The sequence below is a fragment of the Papaver somniferum genome, chromosome 9, assembly GCF_003573695.1.
Source record: "Papaver somniferum cultivar HN1 chromosome 9, ASM357369v1, whole genome shotgun sequence".
NCBI classification, from domain to species: Eukaryota; Viridiplantae; Streptophyta; class Magnoliopsida; order Ranunculales; family Papaveraceae; genus Papaver; species Papaver somniferum.
Window position 1 is genome coordinate 160,844,400 of NC_039366.1, and position 16,171 is coordinate 160,860,570.

A 16,171-nucleotide genomic window follows, 5' to 3' on the forward strand; every position below is an offset into this window, starting at 1 on the left:
GTTTTGAAGAAGAGGCCATTAGTTGCAAATATAACTCCTAACTGAAGAAGTATGAACTAAGAACTCGCTGCAAATATCACCAATCATACACCATTTCCAATTGTTATCATTTTCAGCAACCACAACTATTTTATCTATGAAAACAGGTTCACTAAAAGATGAATGGAGTTTGTTTGGTATCGTGAGCTTCTCAGACATTTGATTTGATAATCTTGAATTTCATTGTTTGTAGAGGTTGGAGTTGTTGAGCTTGTTTATTTGTTGGGGAAGGATTTAATGGAGAACTATATTGAGTACTTATCCGAGGAAGAATGATTAAATATATATGGGAGAGGGCGAATAAATAAGCAAATTAATAATATGTTTTTTTGAAATGAATGGTGAGGATGATGTATAGATTGGTGATGTCAGATAAATAATAATATATTTGGTCACATGTGCGGACATAGTGATATGTCACTTGGGTAAGCTGGATTATGTGAAGGGAAATAGACATAACATTCTTAAAAATAGACTTACCACAAAGACAACAAAAAAGGGGACACTAGCCAAGAGCATGGAATTGTATAATGTCAGAGTTCTTATGTATGGTATGACAGCTGAATTTTTGGAGGGTAACAGGTACCTCGCTACAAACAACATTTCTTTAGAGATATTGAACATTGACCCTTGATGAAGCATGTGGTCAAATATGGGGAGTCCACATCTATTTCTGATGAAGGCATATGACTCTATCTTTAGTCTGGTAGGCTTAGTACCAATGACAGAGATTCTCTTTGTAGCAGTAGTAGATTGATGCATGTTACACAGGGTAGATGAACATTTATTACGGCTATTTTTGTATGCCCAAGTAATAGAACTGCTCAGGACAACAATAATAAATATAGAAACATTAGGTAAAGAGGAAAACTGGTAGGGATATATTTTAGTAGTGTATGTGTTGAGTTGCATGAGTCTAGCCAGATGAATTATGGTGTATATGCAATGAGGATATGTAATATGGCTAGGGTATTGAACAATCGCATAATGCATGAACCAGATGTGTAAACCGCAACGGACCATAATGCCTCTCAATAGGTGCTGCATTCTTTGAATCTGCAAGAAATCAATGAAGATTATTAATGCTGCACTTAAGGCCATGCAAGTAGGTAACCAACTAGGACTCCTATTAATGCCAGTGTCGTGGAAATATAAACTCTTTGAGAGTAGGTATAAACAAAGAGTAATGATGATCTTTGAAAAAATGCATCTGGAAATGAATTAGCATGGTCTGCCAAGAAACTGGACGTTTAACCATGCGCCATAAGTGGGCATTTATGATTAATCTGCATGCTCTATAAAGGAGAAATAAAGAGATAATAACACGATTTGCACTAATTATACCCCAAACGGAAAGTGATTCTCCAGAGATTTGAAAATTTTGAGATGGCTGATTTGGGTAACAATGTAGCGAATGAAGATGTAGAAGATCAACAGATTGATTCACTAGAAATTCAGCATGCAAAGAGAGCCACTGAAGCATTATCAAGTAATGAGATTGAGAGACTAATTTCTTTCGTTGAATCAAGAGTTGTGTAGAAAAAGAGAGCATGAGGAGTACGAGCATCTGAAAATTGAAAATAATGGGGAGTTTCAATTGTGGGTGAGAAATAGTGATGTACTAGGTGCACGTAAGGCAAGGGAAAGACAAGGAAGAAAACATAACGACGTTGGAGAAAAACCAAAAATGCAACAAAGAGTGATAGTGAAGAGAATGAAGAGAAAAATGTTGAAGGAATTGAGGAGGAGGAAAGCAGCAAGTGAATCATAAACATACGCCGAGGAGGTAGCACGTGAGATGGAGAGGCAGAAGCGAGTGGAAGACATGATGTCTCGCTATTACCTTGCTGAAAAGAGGATGACCAGAATGTTTTATCGTACTATGTCAGAACCATTGAATGTAGATTATGACGGAGAGGAAATCCCTGGCTTGGATATCGATGGTAATCCAATTGAAAGGGAGGAGAGAAAGGATGAAGATGAAGATGGTGAAGAGACAAAAGATGATGATGAGGAAGACAAGGGTTATGGTCCCGCTGCTTCTCTAGTGGCCGTGACTTCTAATACGAGGAGGATGAGTTCGACAACAACAATGATGATGATCATTGGTGATCATCAAGGAGGTATCAGAGGAATCTTGGAGATTAAGTTCGTAGAGATTTCTGACACTTCTTCGTGAAAAATTGCAAGGGTTTAGGTGGTGCTTTGAGTTGCTGAGCTTGAGAAGTGTAGTAAGTCTTTCTTTTTCCATCATCATGTGAAATTTATTCTTGTTTTTTGAAGTTATTTTGGAATCGGTTTATTGAGAAGGAAGAGTAATAGAAAATTGATTTTGAGATTTCTGATGCTAGTCGTCCGGAGATCTTAGTGTGGTAGTACAGTTTATGATGTCATTGGGAAATAAGATGAACGTACGTCTGATTAAACTGTTGAGCAGATGAATTTGGGAAAAGTTAATGACAGGGAAATCCAAATTCAAAATTGTTGAAACAAAAATATGCTTACGTTATAATGACTAAAAGGTAGATGGAATCTTTTGAAAATATTGCTCGCGGACAGAATGTCCAACAAGATTTCAACATGATTATCCTTTAATCTTACATCTTTTTCTCGGTTTTCTTTTACTTTGAATTATCAAAGCGTATGCTTACTTTTCAACATTGCGTTAGCTTTACCTCGATCTTCATGTCATTGCTATCAATTATCTATCGGTTTCTACTACTTACCCACCCTTTCGCTAGATATTTTCTCTTCCCTCTCCCCTTTTATTTACTAAGCAACATGTGATTTGCTCGCGTTATTTTTTTCTTCCCCCCCCCCCCCCCCCCGATTTTGTCATTGGATTCGAGAACATGATCATTGATCTAACTTCTATATATAATGAATTTTATACATGTTCTAAATTCAAGTTTCATGGTAACTGGACTCTTTCCTTCAGGAAAGAGCTCCGAAGCGGTTTGCTCGAAAGTATAATAGCCCTTCCACACTCAAATGCCGAATGTAATTAATATTTTTAGGAAAAATCAAAATAAAGGAACAGCCACTTCACCAGTAATCACCACAAGAACAAATCCCATCCTTGAAATGGTGGAATCTGCATCTGTCTCTGACTACTATCTCCCTATCAAAAATATCTGAAAAAAGCTTTATAGCAGAATGACAGTCAACACAAACACGCAAGTTTTTCACAATCCGTATCGTAGATCCTTTATCAGTAGCAATAAGCCCAAAGGCGATAGCTAACTTCTCACTGTGGTAGAATAATGCCCTCTCTTTCTCCTCATTTTCTACATCAAAGAACACCTCGGTGGTGCTCGCTATGTGACCTGCTGCTCTTAACCGCTTTGAGATCTCATCAATCATCTCGTAAATTTCATTTGATCTAGGATGGATCTACTCCAAACTCGTGAATTTCACCGTTGATCTCCATTGAACTACAACCAGGAAGTTTACCAATCTTCTTCCTCTTCATCAAAACTCTCACCTTGGCAACATCATTCCATCTTCCAGCATTAGCATATATATTTGACATAGTTGTTAAATAACCTCCATCTTCATGATCTAGTTCAAACAAGTGCTTAGTTGCATACTCATCTAGCTCAACATTACCATAGGTTTTGCATGAATTCAGTAAAGCACCCCAGACTCCGATATGAGGAGCAAGTGGCATTTTTTGAATAAAATCATAAGCTTCATCCAACAACCCAGCACGGCCAAGGAGATCGACCATGCAACCATAATGCTCAAGTTTGGGTGTGATCCCAAACTGTTTTTGCATTTTCTCGAATCTATTTCGACCTTCATCTACCATCCCCGTGTGGGTACATGCACATAAAACTCCAATCATGGTAACTTCATTGGGACTCACTTCTTCATCTAGCATTCGATAGAATAAGTCCAGCGCCTTCTTACTTTGCCCATTCATGGAGAAACCAATTATCATTGCATTCCAGGTAACAACATCTCGATCAGACATCAAATCAAAAACCCGCTGAGCACTTTTCAAAGCTCCACATTTGGAATACATATCCACAAGAGCAGTACATAACATCACATTCAAATTGAATCCGTTTTATCGATGTACCAATGTATCCATCTCCCTGTTTCCAAAGCCCCAACTTGGGCACAAGCATCTTAAATTTTGATATGTAGATCAAATTCAAGATGGGTATCATTGATATTAGTAAAAAGTGAAATTAAATCAATGATAATAATTAAACTACATATCAAAATCATAACGAACAGAAAATAAAAATAGAGACATACCGATATTACGTGGTTCGGCACTAATGTCCTACGTCCACGGAGAAACACCTTAGGGTGAATAAGATTAATGATCTCCAGAGAGTTTGATCATTCTGGGATAATTATACATTTACAATGATTCCTATTTATATAGGAAGATAGAAACAGTAAACCTAAAGATAGCAACAAACTAACAAACTACATATCTTTGACTAGGCCTATCCAGCTAGCTAGCTGACTAAATCTTCCGGATATATTGTGAATATTCCAACACCCCCCTCAAGTTGGACACGGAAAAATTTGTAGTGTTCAACTTGAATAAATCTTCAACCATGAATTATGTAGCTTGACTCCTGGATGTTGTATTAATCTTTGACCGGAGAACATCCCATTTTCCTAACGACTAACTGTCATCAGTAAATAATAGAAATAGCAGTAACCACTTTTTTTTTTAAATCTTTAACATAAACTTCCATTAGAATCTTGTAAAACAGTCACTTGATTTCATTTAGATCCTCTTTGAACAAAAGTATCGAATGTGCAACGGCAGCAGCAAAATAACCTTCTCAACGGCAGCACGTAGTCTTCATTGCCCGATGCCTAATGTTCCCAGAAAGTGTAGCCGAGTGCTTCGTATGTTGATTACTAACCAAGGCAAGACATGATAAACACACCAACAATGTGAATTATTGGATAACGGGGTTTGAAGAATGTTTAAAAGAGTGATATGGGCTTGATTTGTTGACGACAAACAGAGATAAGACATACAAACAACTTGTAGTCTTTTATAAAAAATCGACCATACTGAGATACAGAGATGGACGTGTAAAATAGTTTTCTTGGACGAAAAACTAACGTTTGAAATAAGATAAGAAAAATGGCGATCTTTAGAGGAGGAAACTCCTGATATTGAGGGAGATTTCCGCGTGATATTGGCCATACTCTTGACGGAAGAAGAGAAAACATTCCTTGATAAAAAGAAAGCAACAACTTAAACGTTGTGTATGATGCCCGTGAATAATAAGATCATGGATACTGTGACCATGGACTTCAGCTCTTCACTGTATTAACAGACCACTAAAGGCCAATGATTGATGTGATCAATTAATTAAAAATTATAATAGCTCCTGTCTAACAAAAGCATAATGCCAAGGATCATGGCATCTGCTGTGGTTAATGATTGATATACAGACAAGAATATCATGAGAGTATATTGCCTCGAGGATTTCAAAAAGCAGAAATCCAAGATGTTGACGAATTTCACGCGTCATTGTGTTGGGAGATCACAGTAAGAACACGGAAAAAAACGGAGATAATGATCAATTAGGCCGATAATAAATATGATCAATTAGGACATGAAGGATATATGAGCTCATGAAAATTTTGAGCTTAGATGAGATCTAAAAACAGATATATTTAGACCGTAAACAATAATGATGTTACCAAATCTGAAAAGAGATCATATTTTCAGGAGATAAAAGATGGATATCTCGATAAAGATGATCCATTTATACCCATAATCATATTTTCGGGATTGAATTCTTCTTGGCAAACAAAAACCAAGGAAAAACAAGTAAATTCCGGTGAATGTATAATTGATCATCCACAACGTGTCTGATTGAATCAATTGCAAAATAAAATGCAATGAAGAAGAAAAAAAAAATCAATAAGATAATCAATTTTCAATCGAGCCAAATACTGATATTATAGAACTCGTATGAAGATTACAGAACCGAGGAATCTTAGATTTTGTATCTAACCTTAATAATGGAACAGAAAGAGCATCGACTACTTTAGATGCAAACAAAAGTGAATAATGGAAGAAAGACACTGATCCTTCTCCAAAGTTTGATACCCAATTTTGATGACAAGGAAATTAGATTTTCTGAACTTCCCTGTTATTCAAGATACTACCTTAACATATATGGGCAGCAAAGAAAGTATGAGCACCATGTAAACATCTCATTAAATTCAATGTACAGATAAAAACATCGAACAAGCAAAAAAATGCTGATTGGTGCGAAAATGAAGATTTTAATTTTGTAGCGGAAGCGATTTGAGCGGATCTTCCCGCTCTGATACCATCTTAAATTTTGATATGTAGATCAAATTCAAGATGGGTATCATTGATATTAGTAAACAGTGAAATTAAATCAATGATAATAATTAAACTACATATCAAAATCATAACGAACAGAAAGAGACATACCGATATTACGTGGTTCGGCACTAATGTCCTACGTCCACGGAGAAACCCCTTAGGGTGAATAAGATTAATGATCTCCAGAGAGTTTGATCATTCTGGGATAATTATACATTTACAATGATTCCTATTTATATAGGAAGATAGAAACAATAAACCTAAAGATAGCAACAAACTAACAAACTACGTATCTTTGACTAGGCCTATCCAGCTAGCTAGCTGACTAAATCTTCCGGATATATTGTGAATATTCCAACAAAGCAGAAAGAACACCCACTAAGGTCACCATATTAGGTTTCACATTCTGTATTTGCATCTCGTGAAAAAATGACATAGCATCGTTCACCCTCTTATTCTGAACAGACCCAGCAATAACTGAATTCCAAGATACTACATCTTTCTCAGGCATCGACTCAAAGAACCAAAGAGCAACTTCAGTTTCGCAATGCTTTGCATAGCCACCTAACAACGTGTTATGCGTTAGTAAATCTTTAATAGGCGCTTCATCAAATAAAATCCTAGCAAGTTTCATGTTGCCGATTTTTACATATCCAGCTATCATTGTATTCCAAGCAACAACATCCTTAGTTGGCATTTCATCAAATATCCGTTGAGCCATTTTCATATCAGTACCAGACTGATTCACGTAACCTGACATAATAGCAGTCCAAGAAACTGCATCTCTGACAGGCATTTCATCGAACACCTTATGAGCAATTCTAACATCCCCACAGCTAACATAAAACTCAATCAAATTCGTCGCGACATAAATATCTTTCACCAAACAAGATTTCATCAGTTGCCCATGAACCCATTTCCCTCTACGAATATCCTGTAAATTTGCACAAGCTCTAACAACAAATGGGTATGTAAAATGATCAGGTTGAATGTTTTCAGCTCTCATCTGACTAAAGAATGCAAGTGTTTTAATAGGTTCTTGGTTTTTCTGGAAGCCTCTAATCATGGTGTTCCAAAAAAAAGTAGCAGGTTCATGCATTTGATTGAATAATTTGTTTGCGTAATCCATTGTACCCAAAGTAGAACAATGAGCAATGAAGTTTCCAATGGCGAAACTGCTTTGATGGAGACCAGTTCTGATAAGGTAGACATGAAGAGCTTTTAGAAATTTGGTGGAGATTTTTGTTGGGTTTTTCAAATAAACTAGTGCTTGTTGCCTTTGCACTCGTTCCAACTCTTCCAGTGACTTTAAAATACCCATCCATTTGAAGTTTTATCAAATGTTCGTTCTTCACGTTTTAAACTTCAAAAGTCGATTCTCTGTGACTGGGTAAGCGGGTATGGTCTCTCAACTCGGCATGTTAATGAAACGGGTAACCCGACCCATACAAGTCGTTATGTCCATGACCCTCCATAGATTTATTTATTTTATTGGCAAAGAGCCAATGGTAAATTGGTAATAATATATTAAACCTTAAGATTGTTATAAACGGAAGTTTATTTAGTAGATGCCCATTTTAATGGGATTCATTATTTGGACACTAAGTATGTAAACTCTATAAATAGAATCTCAAACCTTTGTAAACACATATATATTAATAGAATTTCTCTCTCTTCTCCCCTTTATTTTGTGTCTCCTTCTCCCTTTCTCTAGTTTATAATACGTCATCAGCACGCTCCCGACTGAGCTATACTGTTTTTTCTTGGGTTGTATAAGATAGCAGCACAAAACAGGGAAGCTCTTAATCTGATACTTTGATTAATACATATTAATTATGTTATTTCATTTAATTTTAAAAAGATATGGTTCGTCACATTCTGACATTAATTCTGTTCATCTTTTGCATGTATGGATGTACCCGCTCACCTCGGTTGGAGTTGGATACTTGAGGTGGTGTGAATCTGGTGTATTTTATTCCACTACCATGAAAGTTCTAGCCTAGACGCTATAGTTGACGAACAAAACATCAATACTCCCCACATGATGATTAGAGGCTATTAGACTTAACCAGACATTGAACTCGTAAGATGTTAATCTTTCGGTGGCTTTTATTAATTTTTTTATTATATTCTTGGTACTTTACTTTATTCTACATAAAATAAAATTTAATTTTATATATATAAGCATAAGCGGGTGATCAACTTTGTGAAAAAGTTTGATGTCTTTCTTTCTCTAATATTTTCCATAGGGAAATAAAAATAAAAATTCAGTTTACGTCCCCTAATAAAACTGTAATCACCATAATCCGGTGTTATCGCAATTAAATTATATGTACGGTAATTAATCATATGTATGGTTGAAAAATCTATGGTCAATTAAGTTTGGTATTTTCATCCATTGAATGAAGATCATGTGATTTACATATATGGTTTCTATTTTTTTTTTACATGAAACCATCGGTTCTATGCGATTATTAAAGTGACGATATTTTTTCTTTTGTCAATCAACTTTTGGTGAATTGTACAAATCAATTGATGTTGATTTCTTTCTCATGCATAATCTTTGAGACGAGATGTAAATAAATTGACGTTCTAAATTATTTTTAAGCTAATATAGTCATATTTTTTTACAAGGGACATTGATTGGTATCTATCCTTTACAAGAAATCACCATTAATCAACCACAATGTGGATTTTTTTCTAAAAATCATAACGATAATGATTTCAATATTTTTTCAAAGAAATCAATAAACCAATCAAGTTTGGTTTTTCCCTATCAATTTTAAAGGGACATATAAAATATCGTTATTATTACAAATACCAATAAAACGAGGAATTGTTGCATTCCTTAGGGATATTGAGCAATTATTGTTTCCTCGTGATAATAATCTCCAAAATTCGGACTATTCCACTTGTTGTTGGAACACCGAAGGACACATAAGATCAAAGGGTGCACCCGGCTTGTTAGCCTATTTTATTAGTCCTTGTAGTGACTAAATTGATCTTGAATTTATTTTTTATTTCTGAAAAAGAAAGTTTACATCTCTAAATCATTATCTGTTGGCCTTAGAGATCATGAAATTATTTGGAGATTTATTTACCTATTTATATGTTTTTGGTTGTAACCATTAAAATTCATGGTTAATGTTAGATTTTTATGTCAAATACATTACAATTTTTAAGGACAATTTTTTTTTATGGTTTTTGAAGTCATTATCTACAGTCCAACTGGTATTCTTAAAATCCAGAAATTATTATGAGTATATGTTCTCGAATTAATCGGATAATACTCTACGAAACTTGTTTTCGTATATGAGATGATAATATTTCCGCCATAATCAGGGGGGGAATATACACTACCAAACGTTAGTATTAATTAACTTCAAAGTTATATCAGTTTCTCCCTCATCTTGATCAAATCGAAAAAGGCTGTCATTTACTAGGCGTAAAAATATTTCATCTAGCTATTTTTTTTAAGCTTATGCCGTTTGGAAAGGCAAACTCAACCACATCTAGCAATCATGTAGCATTTTTATATAGGCTACAAATTCTATCATAGTACGATTCACATTCTAAAAATCCATATCTCTTTATTTGAATAGTAGGAGATTATCACGCCCGTGGGCGCCGGTACCAATAAATTTTGAATTTTTCAAAGTATGCATACACATGAAATTGTGTCAGATCGTGATAAGCTAATATGATTGTCGAATATTCATTTATGGTACCTACTGAAATAAATGATGGTGGTTGTGAACCGCTCTGCAGATGAATATCGACAAATGTGATTGGTTGGCATACGATCCAACTAGGTTGGATTAATTTCTCGATCGACGCAATTTCGGATCCAAGAATTGACACCATAAATTTGTCGAGCCTATTTATTTTAGAGTGGTGTAGTCATTATAATGCGTTATATGAGAAAAATAATCGTTGAATAAACGATTGAAGGGTTTTATTTTTGCTCAGACCCTAGGATTGGTTCAATAATATTATGTTCTTCCTTATTTGATGCATTTGACGTGGTAGTCCTCAAAGAATTCATATTGCATTCACACAAGAGATGTGATCAAGGAACATATTCAAAATAGGATTCAAATTATATCCAGGCAGCCACCTGACTCGATTTTGTCAGTTTTAACAATCCTTTATGTGTTTTCAAAAATTTGGTGAAAGACCATAAATCCGGATTAATTAGTTAATGATATCAACTTTACAGGTCTCTTGAAGAGTCTTTAGAAACACTAAAAATCCACGTTTAAGTAGCATAATTTCTTATTTTCCTTTTTTCTACAGTTTCAGAATTATGCTTGTATATCACTTGTCTATTAAATAGACTATACATTATGGTTTGATGCTTGTTTTCTCTAGTACTCATATAGTTGAGTTAGCATCCACAAATATGTCAAAAGTTGTATTCTTTTTCCTTCGTTTCAGGTTTTACGTATGTGGTTTTCCTGACAAAGTTTTGCCTATGTGGTTTTCCTAACGAGGCAACATGACATTTATTTTATTTCAAAATGTTGATATTTGTGCTCTTTTTCCTTTGTCCAAGTTTTTTCCCATTAGGTTTTACTGGCGAGGTTTTAGTGAGACAATTTAATTCAACATGGTGGTCATCCAAGGGGGAGTTGTATCGATTTCGGTTATTTGGTGGATTCCCACCATTAACTAGATCATTTGATTAAACCAAATCAACTTAATGATCTCCTAAGAATTTGGATTTCCTTCTCACAAATACGATTTTTGTTCACGTATGATAAGGTATTCTATCTTGGCACTTTATTGAAGAAACTACATCAACTATTTCTTCAAATCATCTCCAAGAAATTAGCAATCCAAGACACAAGTATTTAATGCATTGAAAGAAACATGAAGTCTCGAGAACACAACTATTAGAAGACTAACGCAAAAGAAGACTTCATCAACTGGCAGATTTCTCACGAAAGCATTATTTTCTCCAGCATTCAAGAAATTCGTTTATCGAAATTGGGAAGTGTCGACTTGAAGATTTGCAAGCCAAGACTTAAATGAAGAACTTATCAGGGGGAGCATCATAGTAAAAGGTATTTTACTGGACTATCATGTTGTACTCTTTTTCCTTCGCCAAGGTTTTGTCCCACTGGGTTTTTCCTTGTCAAGGTTTTAACGAGGCAACGTATGCATGTCCAACTCTGTTTTAAGTTTTCTCATAATTGTACTCTTTTCCTTTCAGTCTGGTTTTGTCCCTTCGGATTTTCCTGATAAGGTTTTAATGAGGCAATTAGCTTAGATACCGTGGTCATCTAGAGGGAGTGTTATAAACGGAAGTTTATTTGGTAGATGCCCACTTTAGTGGGACCCCATTACTTGGACACCAAGTATATAAACTCTATAAATAGAGTCCCAAACCTTTGTAAACACATACATATTAATAGAATTTCTCTCTCACTCCTCCCCCTCTACTTTGCGTCTCCTTCTCCCTTTCTCTGGTTTACAATAAAGATTTATTTTTATGATGGAAAAATGAAGAAGAAAGTAAAGGTTTGGTCAAGGGTTTGTAGCAAGTCAATAGGTTTCACAACTTCATCAAGTGTTGGTGGGATTGTGAAATGGGTCTAGTGTTGCCCTAGTAAAGTAGTAATTAGCTGGCCAATGTGCAATGACACTGGAGTTAGAGTAGGATATTATGTTGTGGACTGCCTGACAATTTACACGGGGATTCGGCGAACATCCAAGTGTTGGAGATCCTATAAACGAACTGTGTAGGAAACTGGAAAAGGAAAAAACAAAAACAGAAAGAAGAATACTGTAGAAATGAGTCTAATGACCAAAACAAAATCTTATTTCTAAAGTCACGTCCAAGTGTTCCTTCTTACTCCGTTACTTGAAGTTGAGTTTCACAGTGGTGTAATCTACTGTGTACAAGATGTTTACAACGGGATTCTGTCATTACAATTGTAAGAACGCGGAAGAAAGAATCAAAGTATAATGTCTATAATCTGGGAGATAACATACATTTTATTTGTAAAGTCACAGAAGCATATGCCTCCCTACATCAATTTTTGCCGTAGATTTTTTCTCCTCTGTCTGACCAAGTAAATGCGGCCATAGACCCATTGTCTACTAGGTTTCGTAACAGTTTGCTGCACAAATATTCATTTCAAACATATGTGAGAAGCAAAACCAAGACGCAATGAAGGTATATACCCTTTTAGACTCGGGAGGTAATCATGATAGCAGGTGTAAGATCAACATTACCACAACTTTAGTGCGGAATTCTAGAGAGCTCTCGCATACATGACAATCTGCTTTGTGGTGTGTTTTTTTTGATTGGTCCGCACGCACAAATGCAAATACCTGAGAAGAAATTTTTTAATTGAAGTTATCCTTGAAGATATGAAACTGCACGTATGCTTTATAGACACTGATCTGTGAAATGTAACCAAGCAAAGGAAGCTAGGACTATAGCCAAATGAAGAGCATGAGGTATCGCTTTTGTCAGGTGAAAGAAAAAGATTGTTGGCCAAAAATAGGAAAAGAACTTGTAAGCACAATTGATAAAATTTGTAGTTAATCAGGTGTTACCTCCTCCCCACAACTTGGGCAAGAGCCCTTTAATGCCACCAAGTCATTCCTCCACAGTCGCTGAAGTGCTGCAACTGCAAAATGAAAGTGGTAACATTTTTGAAAAATGTCTGACATCATACATCAAACAACCGTGTAACATTGCTTATGATGTCCACTTAATGTTAAGGGAGAAGATAGTGTCTCAGTTTACTACAAGTATCAGGCTTGAAGAACAACATAGTACAAGGGTAAGAGAAAAATGAATAGATATTGTTACCAGAAGCTGATGCTATTGGATAACCAATCAATAATCCCATTGCCACAAAAAGAAAGTTGTTCAGCATTGAAAGAGACTCAAATGGAGACGTCATGCCGTACGAAGAGAGTCTTGAATTGAAAGCGTCCCGATAAGCCAGACCAACCGTGTAAAACGTAGGTAATAGAAGGGATAAACTGCCAAATGAGAGTAATAAGATCCAAACGCTTGCTAACGCTAAAACCTGTGAAGGATCTTCCTGCCCTACACAAATTCATTTTCAATTTTGAAGAAGTGCTTCTATAATTAAGCATACGAATGAAAAATCTTGGAGCAACATACAAACTAATGAGACATGGGTTTTAGTGTAATTCGATGTAGGAAATCAAATTCATCAAATTTTTGCCTACACTAGGAATTGGATAAGACCAGTTTAGCCGTAAACGTGAATTCCATTGCCATATCTAAAGGAGAATTACCTCAGCATCAGCATACGTCGATTGCCGCCTTAGACTGCAACGGGGATACTTCACGACATATTTCGAACCATAAGACCTCAATTTTAGCTGTTTACAAGAATTTAACTAATTAATCAATCAGCTTCATAATATCAACAATAACATATTAAAACATTCAAGATTAAATCTCTAAATGGGTTTAGTTAGTTACCTCTACTTTATCAAACATATCATCTATAATCAACGGTTTCCCACTATAATACGCATCTCGTGCCTGATTCACACCCCAATAGTAATCGAAATTAGTACCCAATGAATTATTTTCAATTCATGAATAACTGATATGATAAAGATATACTTACTTGCCGATAAAGGGCTTCAAGGGTTTCTTTACTAGCAGTCTCAATAGGACCAACAAAGATACAAGAAGGTGCAGAATCAGAAAGGGTAAGCTCTGAATGTGCGCTCCTCTCACTACATGCGTTTTTTTTCGTGGGGATTCTAACAGAGAAAGGAGTTCCTACTAATGAACCTCTAGTCCTGTTGTTTTTAGAGATAGAGAGCTCATGAGTTTGATATGTTAATGGTGGAGAAGAGGTGGTGCTTGTGCTGCCCATGAACTCTCAATGTGGTCAAATGTTGCTATTGGTGGTGGTGGTGGTATTGCAGAAGGGAAAGGTACCACAAAGAAAATCATAGCACTCTTTAACTATAGTTTGAGGCAGTCGAAGACGTGCTCAGCCACACAAAAGAAAGCTAGTGTTGAATTTTTGGGACAAAATTGCCCTTTAATGTGGTACACGTGGACACTGTACTGGCCTTGAACTTGACTGTTTTGTCCAAACAAAGTGGCATAACATTTTAGTTGGACAAAAATATCTCCAATTAACTTGGCGTTATGTGATTGATAATTCAAGATTTGTTGTATGTTTATCGATTCAATCTTCAATCAGTTAAGGTATTTTGTGTCTATAACGCGAGAATCCCCGGTAGATTCTCACGGTAAACCTATCATTATTGCTTCTTATTAATCGTGGCTGGTTTCAATAACTCACCGGGGCTTAAATCCCGTGAATCACACCAGGAGAGACAGTCATACTGGGTCATCCATGGTGGGTGAAAAGAACCCCTATTTTTTTCCATGCGGGCCCTAAGGGTTTTTTTCTCTCTCAATGGATTTTTGGGGAAAATATCTCGATGTGTCTAGCACTTCTGGCCTAATTTGGGGTCTAGTGTGTTCATTTGGGGCCCATAAATTTCTTCAACCAACCTAGAGAAAGAGATATGGGGTGTTTAAAATATGGTAAAATACAGAATTATCCTCTAAAAAAACCTTAATCATCTATAATACAAAACAAAAGGGGTTTTTGAGAGTTCAACGGCTAAATAACACTTTGGAAACAAATAAAAGACAAATAATGGTCCAGATTCAACTGCAAACACTTGGTTTACTCACCTCTCTCCCAGTCTAGTTCGTGTTTGCCTTATTTACCTAAGTTGTCTTCATTACAGTATCCAATGCCGAAGCCGTTTTTTTTTTCGCAAAAAATTTGATAGCAAAGCAAACCTTACACGATCCTTAGTGGGAGTTTTTATTTCTTACTCATTCATTTTCGTTAAATCAGCACATAATCAAAGAATTGTAACCGCTGCACAACCCCTAGAATCTCACTCTCTCATCCTCTTCTTTCTTAGATAGTTGATATTTTTTCGAATCCGTTACTCATTCTAAATAAAATAATAATCTGATTAGGTATAAAATCGGTTTATTTTTACTCACATGCATATTGATTCGAATAATGAGATTCGACCCTGATGTTTAACTAAGGGAATTGTTTATACCGGTGGTACTAGTTACGTTACGGAAAATGGGTCAAATGACCACAACCCATAAAGTGTGGGAGCAATGGACTTGTAACATATAGGTCTGGGTGAAAAAGACATAAGAAAAATTAGTCATATGTACCCTTAACTTTAGACTTTATTCTTTATCATATCCTTTTTTTCTCTCCTATTTATTTTTCTCTTCAATTTGACGAGAAATATCTTAACTTCCGAAATATAAGTCGGATTTTAATAAAATTTATATGTTTGGAAAGGACTCGAAAATCTCTACAAACAAGATCCATTGTTGCTATGAAATTCGAAAAAAAAATATTTTTAACTGGGTCGTGTATACATTATGCACCCAGGTGTAACCTGACCAAAATTTATTTCCTAAAAAATATGCATTATGCACCCACGTACAGTTCAAATAAAATTTATTTCATATAAAAATATGCATTATGCATCAAAATGCATTATGCACCCAGGTGCAATCTGGCCAAAATCTATTTCCTACGAAAATATGCATTATGTACCCCGATTCAATGTGACCAAAATTTATTTCATATAAGAATATGCATTATGCACCCAGGTGCATCTGGCCAAAACATATTTTCTATAAAAACATGCATATATATTATGCACTCGGGTGCAACCTAGGCAAAATATATTTTTTCCGCCAGAATATTAATTATGCAC

The 16,171-nt window shown here is 35.5% G+C and overlaps 1 protein-coding gene and 1 pseudogene across 2 annotated transcripts; both read right to left on the reverse strand.

The window, feature by feature from the left end:
* Positions 1-2,882: 2,882 nt before the first annotated feature.
* On the reverse strand, positions 2,883-7,706 carry LOC113312792 (annotated as a pseudogene).
* Positions 7,707-12,188: 4,482 nt separating this feature from the next.
* LOC113310961 lies at positions 12,189-15,264 on the reverse strand. 2 transcript variants are annotated; one of them, XM_026559788.1, is made up of 8 exons: positions 14,011-15,264; positions 13,860-13,922; positions 13,670-13,756; positions 13,212-13,449; positions 12,953-13,026; positions 12,626-12,724; positions 12,383-12,510; positions 12,189-12,282 (listed from the first exon to the last, which is right to left on the reverse strand). In XM_026559788.1, the coding sequence occupies exons 1-7, from the start codon at positions 14,263-14,265 to the stop codon at positions 12,418-12,420; spliced, it is 909 nt and encodes a 302-aa protein (XP_026415573.1). In that variant the 5' UTR covers positions 14,266-15,264; the 3' UTR covers positions 12,189-12,282; positions 12,383-12,417. The 2 variants fall into 2 exon arrangements, with proteins under 2 accessions (XP_026415573.1, XP_026415571.1); XM_026559786.1 differs by having other exon boundaries at positions 12,189-12,310.
* Positions 15,265-16,171: the final 907 nt, after the last annotated feature.